A 20,460-nucleotide genomic window follows, 5' to 3' on the forward strand; every position below is an offset into this window, starting at 1 on the left:
AGAATTCAGTTAAACATTTGGCTGCTATGCAAAAAACCTCTGCCATTTGGAACCACATTTCAGATGTGTTTCTCCTGTTTCTGTCCATTTCACACTTTGTTGTTTCAATACCTGGGTGCCTGCTCCTCCTAGCAGACTTTTAAACCATTTGAGTCAAGTAATAATCACCCAACTACCAGAGACTGCTGCATACAACGCTCAAAGGACTAAGCCCTATAATTGTAAAATTCTAACAAAAGGCTTTATGTCACTTACTCTAGACTTGGTCACAGAAGAGTACTGAACTCCCACCCACCAACCCCCAATTAATTGCATAATTGTTAATATCTCCTCTGGCTAAAAATAATGCTTGAGCCATTTTCTCTGTTGAAACTGGATGGACTTTTGTTAGCTGAGAGAAATGAACGGAAAATTACACTTCTGGTGAATACAGACAGCATTAAGTCTTAATTAGGGCTTAGTCCAGCAGGGAAGTGGGGAGGGAGCTTTGAAAATGCTGAGAAAAATCCTTTTAATTAGTCATTCCTTTATTGTTGGATCCTGGGCTGCGTATTGCAAGTGATAATACATTACTCCAGCCCAGCAAGTCTGCAGGCATAACTCTGGTATTGGTAATATCTGTAAAAATTAATCCCATCTTCTTTTCAGTACTGAGAAAAAGACGCTAAAAACCCAATTTAACTTCCACCAGTGACAATGCTGATTTCCCAGCCCAGAGCTCCCAACTGGTGTGATGAACCCTGGCCTCGCAGCTTTACCTGTGGCTCTTGCAACAGTGTGCAAAGGTTCCCAGCTTGTAGCATCAGTCTTCCTGGGAGGCTAAAGCACATGGCTGCTGAGCTGTGGCACAGAGATTCAGCAAAAACCTCTCCTGGGGTCAGGGTGAGACAGCAAAATCTACATTTTGAGGCTACATTATTGTCTTGTCTCCTTAGAGAACAGTAATTTACATGTCAAAAAAAGAAAATATTTACATTTGGAGCTTAGAAACATGCATGCCATTTTGGACCAACCTACTGATGCAGCAGCTTTCTGCTCTTCACGTGACAGTCAGGAGGGGCACAAACCTGCAACAGCCAAAGTCCTCAGCTGACCAGGGCATCCCTGAGGCGGCCAGCATCACAACAGAAACCTGTGGCATTTGAGATCTGCCCCCATCCTGAACTCAGAGGCACGTGTCCATTCCCCAGGCTATGGCAGGAAGGAAAACGGTCACAACTGATCTCCAAGCCTGCGTCATGTACTCAGCCAAAGGTTGTGTAGCCCATCACCAGGGCAGAAAAGCTGGTCACACTGTTTTACAGAAGCCTGAAAATATCCCATTAGATGCACAGGATGACTTCAGAATTTCAAGCAGATATAATGTGGGGTTTTAAAAAGGTTTGATTTTATCTTACATAAATAAGACAAGGCATGGGATTATAATGCACACTCCAGACACAATGGCGATACGATAGGAAAGGGCTCCCAAGTTAAAAAGAAGCTTGTAATGCTTCCTCAGAAATGGAGTAATTAGATGGTTGCCAGACCATAAACTAATTTCATTATCCTCACTTGGCTGTTGAGCAAATAAAACGATGTTAGAGGTATCTAAGTGCACATACATTATTGACGTGCTATCTTTGGTGTATTTCAAAGAACAATAAGACAGTGTCTGTGGCCTCGGAGAGAGGCAAATGAGAAATATTTCCTTTCATTTTTAACACTGTCCTTTCTTCAACCATTGGTAAGCCCAATTATGGACTCATGATGAGACTATAAATTTTTAATACTACTTCCCTGGCTATTTCTCTGTGTACTTGTACAGCATTTTCTTAGGTAGAACCGTATTATGGAAGCAATAACGTTTACACCAGCACAAGCACAAATGGATCATGCCTTAGATACTCTGCCTGAGCTGATGAAGTCTCAAGAAATTAATTCAGTCCATGAGCAACTCCTTACAACCTACTAATATAAAAGCCTACATCATAAAAAGGCAATAGATAGAGACCAGCTTAGCTTGATTGCTTCTTTTTACTGCCTTAAATGCCAGTAGCTGAAGCTGGAAAGAACTGGACTCATGAAACGGCAAAAATGTTTCCTGGATATTGCATTAGAGACAGGATGTACTGTAAAACATGGGTGGAATTAGCTCTTGAGCTAGTTAACCTTTTCCTGTTTAAGATGACTGCCGATAGAATTCTGGATGCAAGGTACCAGAGAACAAAAGGTCTGTATCTAAGAGAGTTGTGCTGTTACAGGAATCCCATTTATCATCCTTACCCCCTACCAAATCATTTAGCCCCCAAAGGATATGTAAATCACACAGGACTGCTTTGTCCAGCCATACTACAGATAAAATGCTACTACCAGGTCATTCACCCCTTCTCTCAAATGAAAGAACCTCTCCTCAATCAGATGAGATAGCTACTGTTCTCAGCACTGTTGGGCTGTTTGTTCCTAAGTCCATTATCATCCTTTCTTGCTCTGCTCTGAATTTTAGTTTGCATTTCTGCACCTACAGCAAAATCCCTCCACATCTCATCCAAGGAAAGTATCGGGTGGCACAGAGCGATGAAGAGCTTTGAACATATGAGCAGCCTGGTCTTGGTGTAGGGCTAAGACATCTTGGGACAGCCCAGAACAACATTAGGCTGGTGATTTACTGAGGCTGTAAAGAAACACATCCCTTTTCTCCCTATACCCTATAACCTGCTGCTGACCATAGACATGGCTCAGTCAGAGCCTAGAGGCCAGATAATAAAATCTCATTAAGAATATCCATTATTTGCTCCTGGCAAGCATGTCTAAAGAAAGAGAGAGCGTGCACAACAGAGTGCATTCTCTGAATCTCTCTTGCGCCAGGCAGAGCAGCACTTCTCCCTCAGCTTGTTGCACACCCCCCTAATGGATATCTGACTCTGGTGCAGAGTCCTGTTACAGCTGGCAGCCAGCATCAGGCGCCGCGCAGCCAAGGGCGAGTCCTCATTAGGCAGGTACTGGATACTCCCAAGCTCCAACCTAGTCTTCAGAAACTAGAAACTGCATTAAGTACTTCCCAATTACACCCCAAATACACGTTCTCTAGCAGCTGGAATTTGCATTAGGTAAGATTGTTCATCCGTGGCACTGGCCATTGCCAAACTGCTTGTGGGTGTTTACGTGTATGAAACTCTTTCATTCCCTATTCTCAAGCACCTGCTATTCTGGCTGTGATCTCATTTATCTTTGCAGAGCAACAGCCCCTGTTCAGTGACCCAGTCATGCTGCTGACTATTGCCCCTAAACAAAAGTCATGAGATAATACAGCAAAGAGCAGATCACACTAAACAGGAGGGAGATTGTGGCTTGCTAACAAGCAGCTGGAGTCCCCTTCCCAACACCTTCTGATTACATGTATTGCACTGACACCAAGTCCATGCACATGCCATCCCCTTGTGCTCAGCCTCAGAAAAGCAGGTAGGAACAGAGCCCATAAGGGACTTGCCAATGTGATGGATGGGTTCTGCTGTCCCTAATTATCCCATTTCAGGGCTGCCTTTATTTATGCTATTTACCTCACAAGTGAAGAGCACACCGAAGAGAAGGTACAAAAGAATTAGCTTGACAAATGCCAGGAAATGGAAGAGGTAAGGTAAGAGGTGTGTGGATGCACAGCTTCAAGCCACAAAACCAGATATATAAACAAGAAGTCTCTGCAGTTAGTATCATTGTTATCAGGTTACTAGTTATGCCCAGCACACCAGCATCGCTGGGAGGAGAGCTTCAAAAGGACATGACAGCAGAAAAGATTTTGGGGGACGGATGAAACTCCTGTCAGTGAGTTTCTCCTTCAGCTGGGTTCCTAAGTATGCCAGCAGTGCTGCATCTGTCAACTCAGTTAACTGCGTATTCCCCGTAAGAATTTCATATCACTCCCACTTACTTATTTTTAGTTTACTGCATTAGAAGCAAAGATATTAATCTTGTTTTATGCAAGAGATCTTACATTTCCTTCTGGGGTATTTGGAAGTATTGTTTTTAGTTTAATAACACATTTTTATTCTCAGCATGTTGCTTCTTCCCAGCCAATATTTCAGCTTCATCACTAATTCACGAACCATCACGGGTGAGAAACAGCCCTAGACTGAGAAAAAAGAATTCCTGCATTTATTTGCCTCTCTGTTTATAAAAGATAGCCTTCTCTTTAAGAAAAGGGGGTTTATTCTGGAAAACTATCATACATTAGATTTCCATTTGTACACCCAATAGAGAATTTGGTGTGTATATTATATAACTAAACTAGGTAAAAGGGTATTATATCAAAGTTAGTCTTCCTTTACATGCAGGAAGGTCTGTAGTAGCATTTTCAAAGCACCATGGAGAGTACTCAGTATTCACTGACACCTTGAAATGTCTTTTAAAACATCTGGCTTGCTCCAAAAAGAGACCAGAACAAACTATATCCAAAACCCCCTTCTAGGACAGGAAACGTAATGAGCAAAATAAGGACAGATAAAGCTACAGTCACAATACAAAGGGCGTCATTTGGGGTGGAACTGTCTCTCTTGTGCATGTATTGCCAGGAGGTAGCTGGGATAGCACCCCTATAAAATAAAGTGTAATTGTTCCTGGACAACAATATCTTTCTCAGGTAGAATCCAACATCATTCTGCCTGCTCTCTCATTCCTCAATGGTTAGTTTCCTAACACAGGCTTTCCTGTTAATTTTGGGCTTTCCAACAGGTACAAGAGCAATCCTTCCCAGTTCACCGTCCCTATTCTCTCTCCTTCACAAGCATTCAACCCAGGAGATCTCAGAGCTCCTTCTGACCTTAATATTGCAAATTATTTCTTAAAGAGAATTGCAAACACTTCTCAGGGGAAGTCATTAAAAAAGTCATAATGCCCAGCTCTCCAAAGTATGGGACTGTGACCAGACAATAAAAGAGAAGAGAAAAATCCTCCCTTGTATACTTAACATTCAAAAAGAAGGTTAATTCCAGCATAACCCCACAAACTAAAGCATATGGCGATACCCAAGAAAGATTCTCCCTGAGGTAGGGAGTATTTAAGGGGATTTTTATGGAAGCACCAGAGAAATGAAAGAAAGACATGAGAAGAAACACAGCTTGTGTAAAATGACTTCAGAGGGACTTAGAGCTCATCAGAGGTTTGTAAAGTTTATGCTACAAAACTGAGCAGACTCGGGAGAAATTTTTGACGTCTCCCTGTGTCATTGCAGTACATTGCCAATTTTATGGGGGAGAGCATGAAGATGACTGTAATTCATCTGTTATAGGCAAAACATTTGAGGCTTAGGATTTGCGAAAGCTTTAGATGCTTCCCTACCTACCAGAGCAGTAGATTTAATTATCACGTCACAAAACATGGTAAACTGAATGTGCTGCTCACAGCGAGGTGGTGATAAAGAGTGGGAGAAACTGGCACAAGTAAGGGGAAGAAATAATTTGGATGGAAAAATGAGTAATAGCTGAGCTCCCACACAAAACCACCCCAGATGCTCTGTGGAATTTCAGATCTTTTCATTACAGAAAGCCATCTATGACCAATCAAGGGGAGGAGGCTCATCCCCTACAGCAGCAGGACCAGCTGTGGTTGTCCTGGCTGCACGACACCAGAGATGGAGACAGAGCCATGCAAGGCTGGTTGGCTTGTTTCGGACTGATGTGTTTTCTTTTTGAGTTATGACACACATTTTATGCAACCTTCTGATAGAGTACAGGCCTAACAGATTCCAGGACAATACTGAGTGTCTTTAACAAAGACAACTGACTGTTCCTAGAAAGATGTGGAAAGGTGGAAATAAACAAGGATGGTCCTCCTACTGGGGAATTATATTACTTCATGAACATTTGAACAGATGTTGCTCTATCACAACTGTAATAATGACCATATATGAGTGACCAGAAAGATTCTACAAATGCAAACCAGTAATTAAATTGGTAGCACACCAAACCAGACAGTGGGATGTCAGTAGTACAGGTGGCATCTTTCTATCCAGGCAATGTTTACAGGACCAGACTCTTCCATTTTGGCTGTGTGGGCATGTGAAAAGCATGTATACCCTGACCAGAGATAAATCCAGTTCCATGCAGGAGAACACAGTATCCCGAGACTATGCAATAAAAGCAATGCTACCTATTGCAGAGAAAACATCACGGAACTCCAGAATACACTGAAAGCTGGGACTGTTTACATGATTACACAGTGATCTGCAACACCTATGGGAGGACTGTGTATCCCAAGTAACTGGTTTCAGCACAAGTGTATATGTAACATTCTACACCAGTACCCAGGTTATTAATAAGACCTGTTACCTTGTTTACACCATCTGCCATGGCTTGCAGCGTTAGCTCTCTAGGTCCATCCACTGTCTTTCCATTATCAGTTGGCCCCCAGCTGGCACTATAAATATCTATGACTTGAGGCATGTGGCTGATGGAGGAAGCCTCAATAATGTCCGTCATAAATGGCTGGTCGAGCATTCGAATACCTGTAGATTTAATCAACATAAACATGAATTATGCATTACCCAGAACAAGATGAAATATCAGCACCTGGAGAAGCCCCCCCAGTTGCAGGCAGTTTAATTCAGTGGCAGTTTCCCCTGCTCAGTCGTTCCACACTTGCCATTCCCGTTTCACCAGGTTGTGCTTACCCAGCAGGACACAACAGCCACAGCAACGCGGCGTGGCCCAGAAAGTCAGAGCACTTCATTGTTTGCTTCCAAATTTTATTGTTTCCAAATTCCATTTACTGTTTGAAAACACTTTTAAAATAGCAGTATTCAGCAGCCTCAATATTTCATAGCATTTAACTAATATTAATAGCATTACAATAGCATTTTGTAGCAACTAAGGAAAAGAATTAAGGTCCCCCCCATCTCTAATTCATAACTCAGTGATGCGTTGACAGCTCATTAGTTTTCCAAGTAATTTTTCTGTTTATTTTGGTTCTTCTCCAGAATTTAATTGGAGAGGGGAAACACACAAGGCAACAATTTCCTGGAAAATAACACTGTGTCAACATGCAGACGCAACAGCAGAACTACGGCCAGTGTTTGGAGAAAAAAAACAACCTAAGCTGTGCTTCCTTTCACCCATACTGCTGCAGAAATCGAGTCAAGAGTTTATACGATACAGTCCTAGGGCACATCAACTCCATCAAGCTTTGAAGTGTTGTCCCTAGGCAAGCCAGAGAGTGTGACAAGACAGCAGTGCAAGGCCTCGCTTCCATCACACCCCACACATAGGACAGTTTCACTGACAGCCAACTCTGAAAGGCCTTTGAGCCATACCCAAGGAACCAGGGACACATGCCAAGTCTTGTTTGTTGCCCTGAGTTGAAGTTTAGCTTTTCCTAGTAGTTTTAGGATAAAGATGGGGCAGAAATGACTAGCACAGAGCCAAGCAGTGTGAATGACAGTGACGACCCTGATGTAGAAGCCGGTGCTTTTACTACATTCATTACAACATCCATGAGCCAAATGTGAGGCTGGAAAACGTGGTTTAAGCTTCAAATAGAAACCAGAACAAGGGTGGATATTTCTGATCTTCTACTTCAAGCTAGAAATTATTGTGGTACTCAATGAGTGAGAAATCCTTTCACATGTTTGTAAAATGCAGATCTACACTGAAATGACAGATTTAATTACTGACCCCAGGGACATGGGGGAACACCAGAAGAAGCAAGGCTTCTGGTTTGACTTTAGGGGGAAAAAAGTGTGCAAGAGGCAAAACACAAGACAGCCCAGATCCTTGGCTACAGACTTCCAACTCCACCTGCAAACACAGACCTTGGAAGATGTCAGGAGCAGGCTCTACTGAGTTTCCGAGCTCCCAGTGACCACACGGTGGTGCTACTGGTGCACGCTGCCCTCAGGCAAGACAGGCTGGCTCCCCAAAAATCGTGGGGATTCTGCCACAAAGCAGACAAGTATAGAAGGCTATTTGTAGGCTGTTGGGCATCAGAAAAGGCCTTCACCAATTGATTTTCAATCAACCAGCTTTAAGTCGTAGAGTAATAGTAATAATACAGGTGAGGGCCAGCCAAAAATCACATGCTCCTCTCAAGGTCATGACTGCCAGTGTGCAAATTTTGTTAAATGTCCCATCTCAGAAGGTTATGTTCCCACCACTTGAAGAAAAGGGACAAACACTAGACCTGTCTGGCTGCTTATTAACTCTCAGCAATATTTCTGGGGATAAGTGCTTAGCAAACATTTCTTGGTGCCCTTTTACTGTGGAGATTCAGCTTTTGATCATGTATGTGACAGGTGAAATGCAGTCTTCCCCAGATTGTTCTGACACCGTGGTGAAACGGGGGCTGGGCAAGCAGAGCTGCCCATGAACACACACTGTGAACCATTCCCAGGAAGCAACGGGTACATCCACACTGGTGTTTTGGTGTGGATCAAGGAATGAAAAGTGAAATTCGTAAGCATCCTATCTCTGCTTGCTGTGCTTCAATTCTCATCATGGAACAGTCCTATGAGTGGGAAAACTGGATTTCTTCAGACTAGACTAAACTGACCCATGCTGCCCTAGAGCCTCCCTCACTCGTATCACTGTACTCAATCTATTCAACTAAGGAGTGAGTGCTGGGTGCTAGGCATACTCATTTCATACTGAGCATCTGCTCCAATCTGCCTCATCGCTTGTCAAAATAAAGGAAACTGATGACTGCAGAGGTTTACAGTGTGGAAGGTCCTGCCCTGTAAGAACCTAAAGCCTAAGAGCAGCATGGGATTTGCCTTTTCAAATAGTTCCTAAGTGCACAGGAATTTATATTTTACCTCTTGCAAAATGAGATTCATCACAAATGATTCTGCAACCACACTGGGAAGATGCACTGAAAATCAGTATCCAAACAAAAGTTAGCATAGGAAGGAGCAGAGATGTTCTTTTGCAGCATTATTAAAAATGCTATATAAGGCCCTCAATTGAAAAGGCAAAGCCGTGGAGAAATTCCTCTCTCCAGCTACTGTGCAAAGTAATAAACAAATGGCCCACTGCCAACCTGCAGTCCTGTCCTGGGCAGTGCTGCCTGTCTCTGCAAGGGAAGTTCTGCCCAAGGCAAAGTGGCATAAGGACTATTCACACCTTGAATTGCTACCGTACCTGCCACCTTCGAGTTGTACGCAACTCCCACGCCGCAGATGTTGTTGTTGGCAGCAGCAGACACCTCTCCCGCGCACCTCGTCCCATGGCTGCAAAAGGGAAGACAGAGACACCATGTAAACCCCAGCTAACGCATGAGCTGAATGGAGCCAGATCTCTGCCACCTTGTTTTTGCCTCAGAGTCAGCTCCCAGGACTTCAGAAGAACACAATTCCAGGGCAAACCGTTGAGTGTTGTAGCTGGATACTTGGATGAGCTCATTCCTTCCTGAAGCAGGAGACAATCAATCTCCCCTCTGCAGTATGAGCTGCGCTTGCTCTGAGGTTAACATGCATACTTACACTTCATTTACTTGTAAAGTTATCCAGACTTTTTCTTTTCTACTGTGTCAAAAATGTTCTGCCTTGTTACTGCTAGTCAGTAGAAACAGTCCCTTGACAGAGCAGTGTATAAACAGGATCGGTAGGAATTCCTTTGTATTTGTGACTTCACAGTGCAACACCCCATATTTTGAACCCCACAGAACAAATTGGATTGCCTTTTTGCTATTCGAACATCCAGCAGGAGTGTATCCCTGCCCACAGAAAAATGTTAAGGAAAGAGATGGCTGCAACATCAAGCTGGAGCAGCAGAAGGGAGCTGCACTGCACTCAGCAGCAGAGCTGTGGCTGGGCTGGGCAGGCCCAAAGCTAGGCAGACGCAAGGCACGTGCACCCCTCTCCTTTAGTGCCCAATTCCCAGCAGAGCTGACAAGGTGCTCCAGCTGTCCGCTCACAGAGCTACTGCTTTCTGCTCAAGTGGGAAATATCTCTGCTCTGACACAGAGGTCCAGGTTCGGGCTGACATGTGGCATTTCAAGAACACTTGTTGTCTCTGAAGTGCTTTACAGCTCTTAACAGGGACCCTTTAACTGGCAGTGGCTCCCAGGCAGGCAGATTGCATTTTCCTTTCTCCTAATTTGTCACAGAAATTAAACCACAGAGAAGACAGTTACAGACAGTATAATCTAGTTTAAAAAAAACCCACAGCACAGCAGCAGAGAAACTATTGGAACCTGTGCCATTGTCATGTTTTTTATGTTTACAATGTTGCATCAGTAAGATTTGATCCTATTGCTCCTATCAATCCACTCTGCATCACTCCTATAGCATGCCAAGGATTCACGCAATTAGCAGTGCTGCATTATAGCAGCCATGCAAAGGCTCAGATGAACAATCCCAGCAGCCAGGAGAATTGTTTTGTCTTAATAATCTTTTCTTTTTTCCCTCCTCTCTCCCTTTAAGCACCTCTGGTAAAGGTGAGGGTAACATTAATAAAGGGGTGAGAAGCAACACATTCTTATTCCTGCTGGACTTGGAAGAATATATTTTAAATGTAGCTCCACAAAAGAAAATGACTGTTGACCATGGAAGGGTGAAGATCTCATGCAAGTTTCTTTTAGAAAGGGAGCAGTAAGGAGAGTGACACAGATTTCTTATTCAGCTGCTGGAAAATACTCTTTCAAAAACCAAGCAGGTTTTCCCTCATGTCCTTGCTCAAGGAACTGAAAGAAATATACTGTAGCTACGTGTTCATTATCTAGTCATCTGTGGAATAGCTGCAAACCACAAAGCAGAAAAAAACGGCTTTGTTAAAAGATTGTTTTGGCTGATGATGGGGTACAAAAAAATCAGTGATGCTCTCCGGTGAGCTCTTTCTCTCCCAGAGGGAAAAACTGTATTAGAACTTCCTGGTGAAAAGTTTTTATCAGAAGGTCTTCTCCCCCTACCTCACCTCCCCAGCCTGCATGATGGAGAGACTGGATGCAGATCTGTTCCAGCAGCTCAGGCTTTAGATGTTGTACTGCTGACTGGAGAAAAATCACTTGTGAGTTAGTGCAAACACATTTGGTTGAATTATTAATGGCAAAGAGCAGACTTTGCCAATTTAGCCCTATTTGCTGTTCATGTATCATTGATAAATCCATTGTGGTTTCTATGAAGTGACCTATGTCATGGGCACAAATCACAGCTTTTCCCTCCAATGTTCACCTCGTACTATTATTTCAATATTTAAAACAAGGGGATAGAAAATGATTATTTTTATCCATGAAAAAGTTACTTCAAAGGTAAACCATATATTGGCAGGCAAAGCACACACACAGGCATGGGAACTGGGCTTGGTTCAGGTATCTTCACTGCTCCTAAGGCTCAAACACAGCCCTGGCCCCATGTTGTACCCAGTATGCCCTATCCTGACTTGGTCCCCAAGCTGTGGGTCTGAATACAGTCAAGCAGTCAGAACGGTAAACACAGGAAGAAACTCCTTGGCTGCCCAGACATCTGCTTGTCTCACCCTGCATCGGCGGCCGAACTGCCCACGTGCCAATCCCTGCCCGAGGCACATCATCCCTTTCCAAAACCCACCCTGCTTCAGTTTGTAGGCCAGTGGCTGTTAGATGGAAAGGCCAAAGTGCTTCCAGCAGCCTTAAAAAAAACACAAAGTGGAAGAGGAATCTGTGCTTACAAGCAGAGCAGCTGCAATTATGAAATACTCCATGCAAAAACCTCTCCCATTTTTTCTTAAGGTCTAATGACACTTTGCACATGCAGCTGGCAGCTCACAAAAGCCCCTTGGTTCATCTCTTTAAAAAGCAGTCCTCTGCTTCTTGTTCCACAAATCACTTGAATTGCTTGCATAGAAATGTATTCTTTATGGAAAAAGGGATATTACACCATCCTATTTTGAGTCTGATCCTCCTGCATGCATAAAATTCAATGGGAGATACATCACTGACTGAGCAAAATGGAGCCTCTATTGCAGGTTTCTCTGAATGGCTTTTCTGTGTAACTTCTCACCATCGAGCTGCACCTGTCCAGCTATGGACAGACAGACTGTCACAAGAAGACAGTTGTAACCTACCACTAATCATAATTTAAAAGTTACAACAGCAGGTCAGCTTGATTAGTATTATAGCCAAGAAGTACACAGAGAAAAACACAGTTGCAACTACTCCTCAACATCTGGATATGTTGTGTTGCATCTTAGCCCTGGAGGATATAGGAAATCTTTCATCTGAAAGCCTTCTTGAATGGTGCAGGCAGGAAAGGGAGACCGCTTTACATGTTGCTCTTGTGATTTGCCTTGTGAGGCAGGAAACTCCTTGTCTCACCACAGAAACCCCAAGGTTCATGACAAAGAATGCTATGCTCTCTAGGGATCATTTTTTTCTGGAAAGGATAATGAGGGAAATCAGCAAAGCAATTTCTGCATTGCTTGTTTCCTCCCAACTTGCTGACTTGAGCTCCCCAACCCTTCAGGAAAAGGGAAATACAAGGAAATGTTGCAATTCTCTGAATACCTGAATCATGTTTTTCTCACTAATTACACATTCGGCCACAGATGACCATGCTGCTTGGGCATCACTTGGGCTTCACTTGGGCATCTCAAGTTAGACATAGGCACCTGGGGCCAGAGACCATAACCTTTGCCACATCCAGGATGATGAGGCCCATTTTAAGAGACTTCAGGAGGTAACTGTGCCTCCGGGTCCACCTTGCAGAACACGTGAGGACTGCAAACTGTGCCCCACTATAAAATAGTTGAGAGCAGCACAACCAGTGTTAATGGGGCTTGGCAGAACACACTTAGTTTTATGAAGTTCTACACTGAAAATGGCACATGCTACCATTACCCACTAAAAGTAAATTTAATTTTCCTCTGTGCTGCTCCAGAGCTAAGTGATATCTTTCTCCTATAAAGATCCTTTGCATAAATAAAGTGAGAAAGTCAGCAGACCTTCACAAATTAAGAGTCCTAGTTCTTCTCCGACTTTCCATCCACTAATTGGATTCATACTAGTTTAAAAGTGTCAGATGTCCTTTCCTGACACGAAGGAGAAATCTCATTGGTATGATGCTTTGGCTGAAAAACGGCAGGACTACAAAGGAGGACATCAGAGCTCTGCAATCTGTTTGATCCATTCCAGGAAGGCTGTCTAAGGTGGAAGCACAGCTGCTCCACATCTTTGTTGTGCCACTCAGAACAGAAATTGATTTTTTTAGAAATAAAACCAAAATCCCCATACAAAGCTCAGAGGCCATCCATCCATGCACCCATAAAAAGTTAGAGATGAAAATCACGTCAAACAGGACTAAAGCATTTTTTTGATAAGCCCTACGATTGAGCCCTGAAACCTTTGCAAGTTTTCAAATCCTCAGTGATGCTGCTATGTAAATGGTGGCAACATCAATTACATTTACATCTAGGAGACTTCTGGAAAGTTCATTGAAAATATCCTGAAACAATTTTAACAAATTTACAGACCCCAGGGAGGATGGCACAGAGCCAGAGATCACCAGCTAATAAACACACCTTATGGGTGTGCTGTGGACTCTGCACCCTTGACTACCTTACATTTGCAGTTAGCCTGACTGAAAGGGCTTCTTCATGGGACAGATGCAGAATCCAGGGCACGGAGGCTTTTTAAAAAACTATCGACACATATTTCTGTTCCATTCTAACAAAAAGTGAGTTTTGGAAGACAAAAAAAGTTTACATGTCCTAAAATCAGAAGCCTTTCCTTTTGAGTAATTCTTATTTATACTATACCTTGAGGGCCAGACCTTCAGCTGCTGGAAACTGCCAAAGTACTGAACACATTGAAGGAGTGGGTCTCGGGCAATCATGATGTGCTAGGAACATCACAAACACAGCGACACTGCTGGTTCCAGGTTTACCAACACAGCAGAACAGTGTACATGTTCCCAGTCAATGTACTTTAATTCCTCCAGCAGCTATCTCAGCCCTGAAGTGCTACCACCCATGTACACTGGCCTTAAATGAAAGTGAAAAGACAGATGATTCAGAACTTACATAAGATTTAATTGTTTTGAAACTGGTCATTCTACACGATGTTGCTCTTCTGCCTTCTTAGTGTACAATTGAATTAAAAGACTTTTTTCCTCCCAAAGCCTTTTCTTGTCTCCACCTTACTCCCTTTAAAATTAGCTAGTAGTGATACTGCCTCTGACACAGTAAATGGGAAACCAGACAAACTTGTACTGGGCATATACAGATTTGGGTTACCGTAACGTCCTAGGAAAGCTGAGAGAAAACATGGTATGTGGCTGTCACCATCCAAAAAATACTTATATACACATACACACTCTACTCTGAAGCAACAATTCCATTTATAAGTCATATGATGGTTGTTTAGTGTTATTTAGAGGTTACCTAAAAAACTTCAAGTCAGAAGTAACCTCTGATTTTCAAGCTGTAGAGAGACTGCAGCACCCAGAGAGAACAGACATTCCACAGGCATCAACCAACACTTATTATTTCTTAAGCAAACCAAAGTGAAAAGCAGGCTGATCGAAACCCAGTTACCTGTTAAACCAGTCATCTGTATAGCGGGGGTAGGGGTAGGGATCATTACTGCTGAAGTCGTAGCTGGCTTTGGCATTCTGCAAAACACAAAGAAGTTCAGTAAGTTCCCAGAAAAACAGACATGCAGGGCAAAGTGTAACAAACTGCACAGGGTGCTGACAGCTGTTAGTTAACTTTGCCCTCTTTGTTCTGTGAGATGCGTCTGGACACAAACTGGTCTGTGTTGTGCTTTGCATCTCGCACACCAGCAAGCATAGGGAAAGATGCTGTCTGTCATTCAAAGCCTCCCATGGACCATTAGTATTTCCAAATACTGTGACCAATGGTGTGAGAGCTCAGGCTGCTACTGCGGGACCTCTCACCAACACATACAAGAGGATTTTGGTGTCATGCTATTTGGCAGGTCGAATGTTAAACCCTGCTTTCCAAACAGTGCTGGAAGTGACCAGACACGTGGGTCTTCCATCACAGAATTATTTCTTAAAAGCTAATTTGTGGTACCACGACACATTTCTAAAAGCATTTCGATGCCTAAGAACATACATTTCTCAAAATTCACCTGTGAAAGCTGCACTGATGGTCAGCACATATGCCTGAAAATCCCTTTGCATATTTTCTTGGTCCTTTAGTTGTCTGAACAGCTTCACAAATGCAGCTTTCAGGCGCTTTTGAAATGTTATCCCATGTCTCTGCCTTTCATATAAATCTAGATCATTACCGATTTTGCCCTGTCAGCAGAGTTAAGGACAGTCAGCAACTTTTTGATGCTATATCTGAGAAGCTAATGGAAAGTTTCACAAAGTCAAGTGCCATCTTCTTTCTTCTCTCTTAATGAAAATATAAATAAAGGGTGACTGAAAATTAGGCTTTTAAAAATATTTAGAAGCTTCCTCTCAAGTGTATGTTCACAGAGTTTATATTTTAATAAACACCATACTCATGGAACAGAATTATGTTAATTCTTAATTAATGTGTACTTGTATTCCTTTTAAGATCTGGCTGAGCGTGCTATTGAAGATAATTTGAGACTCGTGTCTGAATAGCTTTTCTCCTAAAAACATTCCCCTTCAGCAGATTCTCATTTCCTGGGGTACAGGAATATACAGTCCATTGGTAGCACCAAAGTCTTTGGGTTTTGGAATCAAAACCTGTAGCTCCCAAAAACTCAAGCCAGAATAAAATGGGGACAACATTGTCCTTGATCTTTGGAGGGTACAACTAAGTATCTTTCAAGATAGGTCATTTTTGAGTGATCATTTCAGAAAGTCTGGTTGCTTATATTCAGCAATAAATATTTTGCAGCATTTGAACGGAGCAGAGTTTTGCAGAATGCATATCACATGGCTTGATGGTGTTCTGCAGATCAGACACAGCTGAAGCCCTCTGTGAGTCTCCTTATCGACCTCTCCACACCCCTGATTTTCAGCCTGAAGATGCCTTCCAATAATTTTAGCTATAGACAAAACCTTCTCAGTGCTTCTAAAACCTCTATGCCCAGGTGCATGTTTAATTTACTTCTTTTAATTACCATAAATGCTTACACAGCACTTTGAATGGCATTAGATTTGTATGAGCTAAGAGTAAACAGAATATGACTTTTCAGCCAGGGAAAGAAGGGAATTTGACAGTGGTCCATAAATCATGAATTGCACAGAGAAGTTAGACAGGGAGTTATTATTTACAACTTCTCATAATACAGGAACTAGTTGGGAACCATAGAGATTATCAGAGGGGCAATTCAGAAGCAGCAGAAAACAAAACTAGTAATTTTCCACAGAACACATAATGAGTTACAAAATTCATTGCCTCCCAGCAATATAGAGGTTAAAAGCCTAATGAAATCAAAAAGTGGTTAGACAAATTAATGCAAGATAAATCTGGAAGGGGTATTAGATGCTGTGCTTCCTCCTTCTCCAACAGTCCATAAAACAGAATTGCTAGAAGTTGTGGGGGCCATAATCAGGTAAATACCACACAGTCTCTGACCTGGTGACCATACTGCTTCCCACGCATCCACTACAGGCTGTGGTTGGATCCTGATCCTCATCCAAGTGCACCTGCAAAAATCCATCTGCCACAAACATCCCATCTTAACGCAAGAGGGGAAGCTTGGATTCTGCAGTGTGCAGGGGAGCTGCAACAAGGATTCGTGCATGGAGCCAGGCTGCATCCAGTGCGTGGCAGTACAAAGAAATGAGCTTGTCAATAGAAGATCCAGCCCTGTTCTTCATCCAAGTGCAGTACCTACTCTTAGCGGGACAAGATAGAGAACTACGTCTGATAGAAATCAAAATAGAAACCATGAGACTCTCTGAGTAATTTAATTAGCAGATAAAAACTCCTCTGACACAGAGTCTAGCTTGGCAACCTTTGGAAAGAAATGCATTTCCATCACAAATTAAAGAAACTTTCTTACGCTGCTGCCTTGGACTAGACATAGGCTGGAAACTATGCAGACTGCAAATAACTAAGCTCAGTCCCAGTGATTTCAGATAGGTATAGTCTAACTCAGTACTAAATGTAATTAGTTCATTATATTAGCAGCTTCTTATTAAGTCAAAAATTCTGTTTACATTCTAAAAATATTGTATAGATGAGAATTTAAACTCAGTCGTGGGTCAGCTGTGAGTTTTTCCTGCATCTGGAAGGATTGCAATCCTACTTACACAGACCCTAAGCTCAAAAGGGGCCTGGGGAGGCTGATTTTTTCAGGACGTCATCTTACACGCAGGCACCTTGTGGAAGCTATCAACCACTCTTGACTCTAGAATTCCCCTGTGCACAGAATTATGGATGGAAAAGCCCTTCTAGCTGTAAAGATGTACAACTCATGTCAGGAGTAGTGACAGGCACAGGGATTCTGGCACGAATCATTCAGCCACCCTACAGCAGACTGCAGCACTGCTGTATGTCCCATGTAACCAAGTGTCAGCTTAAGGAAAGGTTGCTTTAGGCAGGCTATAAACAAAGTTGTGCGGCACTCTTCTACATCCTGTAGCTCTTGTACACTTGATTTTGGATCACTGCACTCAAAGGAAAAAAAGATTATCTGATGTAGCAGGAACCATCCACAAAGTGCAAAATTAAGAAGAATTCTTGGAAAGAAAACAAGTGCTGACTGCACAATTTATCTTCATTAAGGTCTTTGAGAAAAGACAGCGAGTTTCAGCTTCATGAAGAAATATTCCGCCCACACTATGGAAGCAGTGGAACGGGTAATGAAACAGCAGCGACAAGTACAAATGGACTGCTTCAAGTTCCTAATTTAAAGATCACATCCCCAACTATCTATGCCTCAACCATTTTAATTTTTTTAAGCATAAACCAGTGACATATGAAATCAGTTTCCATACTGGACCAGAAAGGGAACTGCTTTGCTAGATAGCTAAAATATTTCATCTTGTGTTTTGAGAAGTGACTATTAAGACCTGTGGTCTGCCATTCTCCTCCACAGGCTGGACTCCCCTGCAGGCACCTAGAAGGAATTGCTAATGCAGAGGTTTAATCAGGATAGGAACCCAGGAGTTGGCAACCAAAACCAGCGCAGATGAGGACCTGCAACAGCACGCTGAAATGAAAACATTTTACTTTTCAATTCGGGTGACTCAGTTTCCAGTTTTAGTGCCAAACTACTCAGTTTTCTGACTGGCAGTTACTGCTCTTAGACTCACAGTGTCTAATATTTACTTTTCAATATTTACATAGTGCCTGTTTTTTTTCCTTCAGGGAGCAACTCAAGTGACCAGCCTCAGGCACTGATCATGTATTGAGCTCCAGCCTCAGACTCATCATTAGATATAGTGTTAGAATGAGATGAATGCTATCCCTCCTGCTCAATCAAATCCAGTTAGGTGTGGCAAAGTCATTTGAACCTGATGTTTATCAGTCACCATCTACACACAATTACTTACAAATAACGTCTATTACATAACCAAAATGCTATTAAAGAGAGGAATGGCATTGTATTTTAAGGCATATGTCTATTTTTACTTTCTAGCCTCTACCCCAAATAAGATGTTAACAAAAGAGTACTGGATGAGATGATGAGAGTCTTTCAGTGTTTTATTAAGTAATGGCTTGTATACTGCTACACAAATAGATTACTTTTGCCTGTGTATAAAATTCTGCTTCCCTTAAAAATAAGCTTAGCCTGGCATTTTCTGAAGAATTGCCCTGTACTTTTTAAAATACATGCAGCAAAATCTTCTGCATAAAACATCCATTATGTAAAATATGGCAATAACAATAAATCACTTGTCCCATGCGTTGCTCAGATCTGTAATAAAATTATGTACCTTGAATAATGCAGCAAGCCCATAAATTTTTGTACGGTTTTACAAGCCTCTGAAGAGTAATTCACGTACACTTCTCGTCTCCTCCACAGCTGAAGAAATGTGCCTATTCTTACATCCTAGTCCAGAAGACAAACAATTAAAGACACGTGTCCCGCTGGTCATGGTCTGAATCTATCTGTCATGTTAAAGCACTGGTGAATTTAGCCCAGAGATTCGTAACTTTTAAAAGACAAGAAACATTTTTAATGCAGGTGGCATCTGGCCTTACCCTCTCCAGGCAACTGCAAATCCTTAGAGATCTGAGGCAGAAAGATACCTTTTGCTTGTTTGATTTCTTTCCTGATCCAAAGAGCGAGCAAAGCCCTGGGCTCAAATTACAAGATGCAACATCTCGGAGAAACTGTACTAAAATAACGTCATGTGGTGGAAAAATGAAATTCAGTTTTGTACACACAAGCTTAAGAAAATGGAATATGCTCACCAGGAGACATTGTGGTATTCTGCCTAGGAGGGGTGCTATGAGGCTTCAAGGTCATTAATGAAAAAGAGAAGCGCTGTTGCTAAGGCAGTAGTCATACAGTAAGCCCTCTCTGCCATGGGAAGCACACTGTTCTGTTTTTTAAATGGAAATGGAAAATAATTGGCAACATCTTAAATAACAGCCTCTGCATGAACTAATCTACATGTCCTATATTGCTATCCAGCAAATTCACAGCTGCATCCAGGACCTTGTCAACACCGAGAATATATCCACAAACTGAAGGGCCATGCTCCAAAACACTCACCTTAGAGACTGAAATTCCTCCTGGTGAGTATCATCATCTTCCTCCACAAAAATAAACCTTTTCCCCAGACTTTACAGGTACATCATAAAAGTAAAAATACTCAGCCAGACACTACCAGCCAGATCTTGAATAATGAATATGATAGCAGCGCACTTTTCTCCTATCCTCCCTTTCAAAACAGTCACAGAACAATACATTGGAGCATCATCTGAAACCGATGAAGCAGAGAAGTGTGCTGGGTCCTGACTAATACATGAGGTGCCCATAACCCCTCCTAGCAGCCCAGGTTCAGGTACTCGTTAAAGGCCCTGCTTGGCCATAGAACGAGCAAATAACACAGTGGTGATTTAATTTTCTACTTTTCACTGAAAAAACTCTTCTTCCCATTTCCCTAACCCTCACCAAGAATCTGGGACTAGGTCAAAAGAAAAACTAGTGGGATTACAGCCAGAAGACAATAAACTGACTACAAACAGAAGGTGACTACTGCTTAATTTCTAACAGTACAAATATTCCCAGTAGCAAGTCTAATAATCCAGCTATTAGAATTTCCAGGAAGATGTATTGTCTGTCTCTGCACCTCCGATGCAGCTTTCTATTTTGCAAAACTAAAACTTTTTCATTGCTTAGATTTTTAAAAAAACCACCACAATACAGCTGAAAGACATGGGGGTCTCCTGTTAACATTCCTATTAGCTTTCATTTAGGTAGCATTACTTTTAAGTTATGAAAAAATATTGCTTCACTGGTATCATTTTACATTGTTTTCTTTCCCTAGATGAGGCAGATTTCCTTTGTCAAGTAACTTATGATCTTTACTAAAAGTGCTACATCACCTCGTTTTACTTTTCCTCCACTAATTTCTTTCCTATCTTGCCTGCAGACAACCTCAGAAAACCAGCACAAGTT

At 42.2% G+C, this 20,460-nt stretch overlaps 1 protein-coding gene across 1 annotated transcript in view; it reads right to left on the minus strand.

Annotated features, from left to right (window-relative positions):
* Positions 1–20,460, minus strand: part of PCSK2 (proprotein convertase subtilisin/kexin type 2) — a gene marked incomplete at both ends in the record, with an annotated part of 100,897 nt that overhangs the window by 14,175 nt on the left and 66,262 nt on the right. Inside the window, 3 exons of the mRNA XM_084261107.1 lie at positions 6,303–6,478; positions 9,105–9,193; positions 14,472–14,548. Coding sequence (XP_084117233.1) covers positions 6,303–6,478; positions 9,105–9,193; positions 14,472–14,548 — 342 coding nt within the window. The remainder of the gene's footprint in view (positions 1–6,302; positions 6,479–9,104; positions 9,194–14,471; positions 14,549–20,460) is intronic.

The sequence above is a fragment of the Gallinula chloropus genome (genome assembly GCF_964237585.1).
Source record: "Gallinula chloropus genome assembly, chromosome: 3".
Taxonomy (NCBI): Eukaryota; Metazoa; Chordata; class Aves; order Gruiformes; family Rallidae; genus Gallinula; species Gallinula chloropus.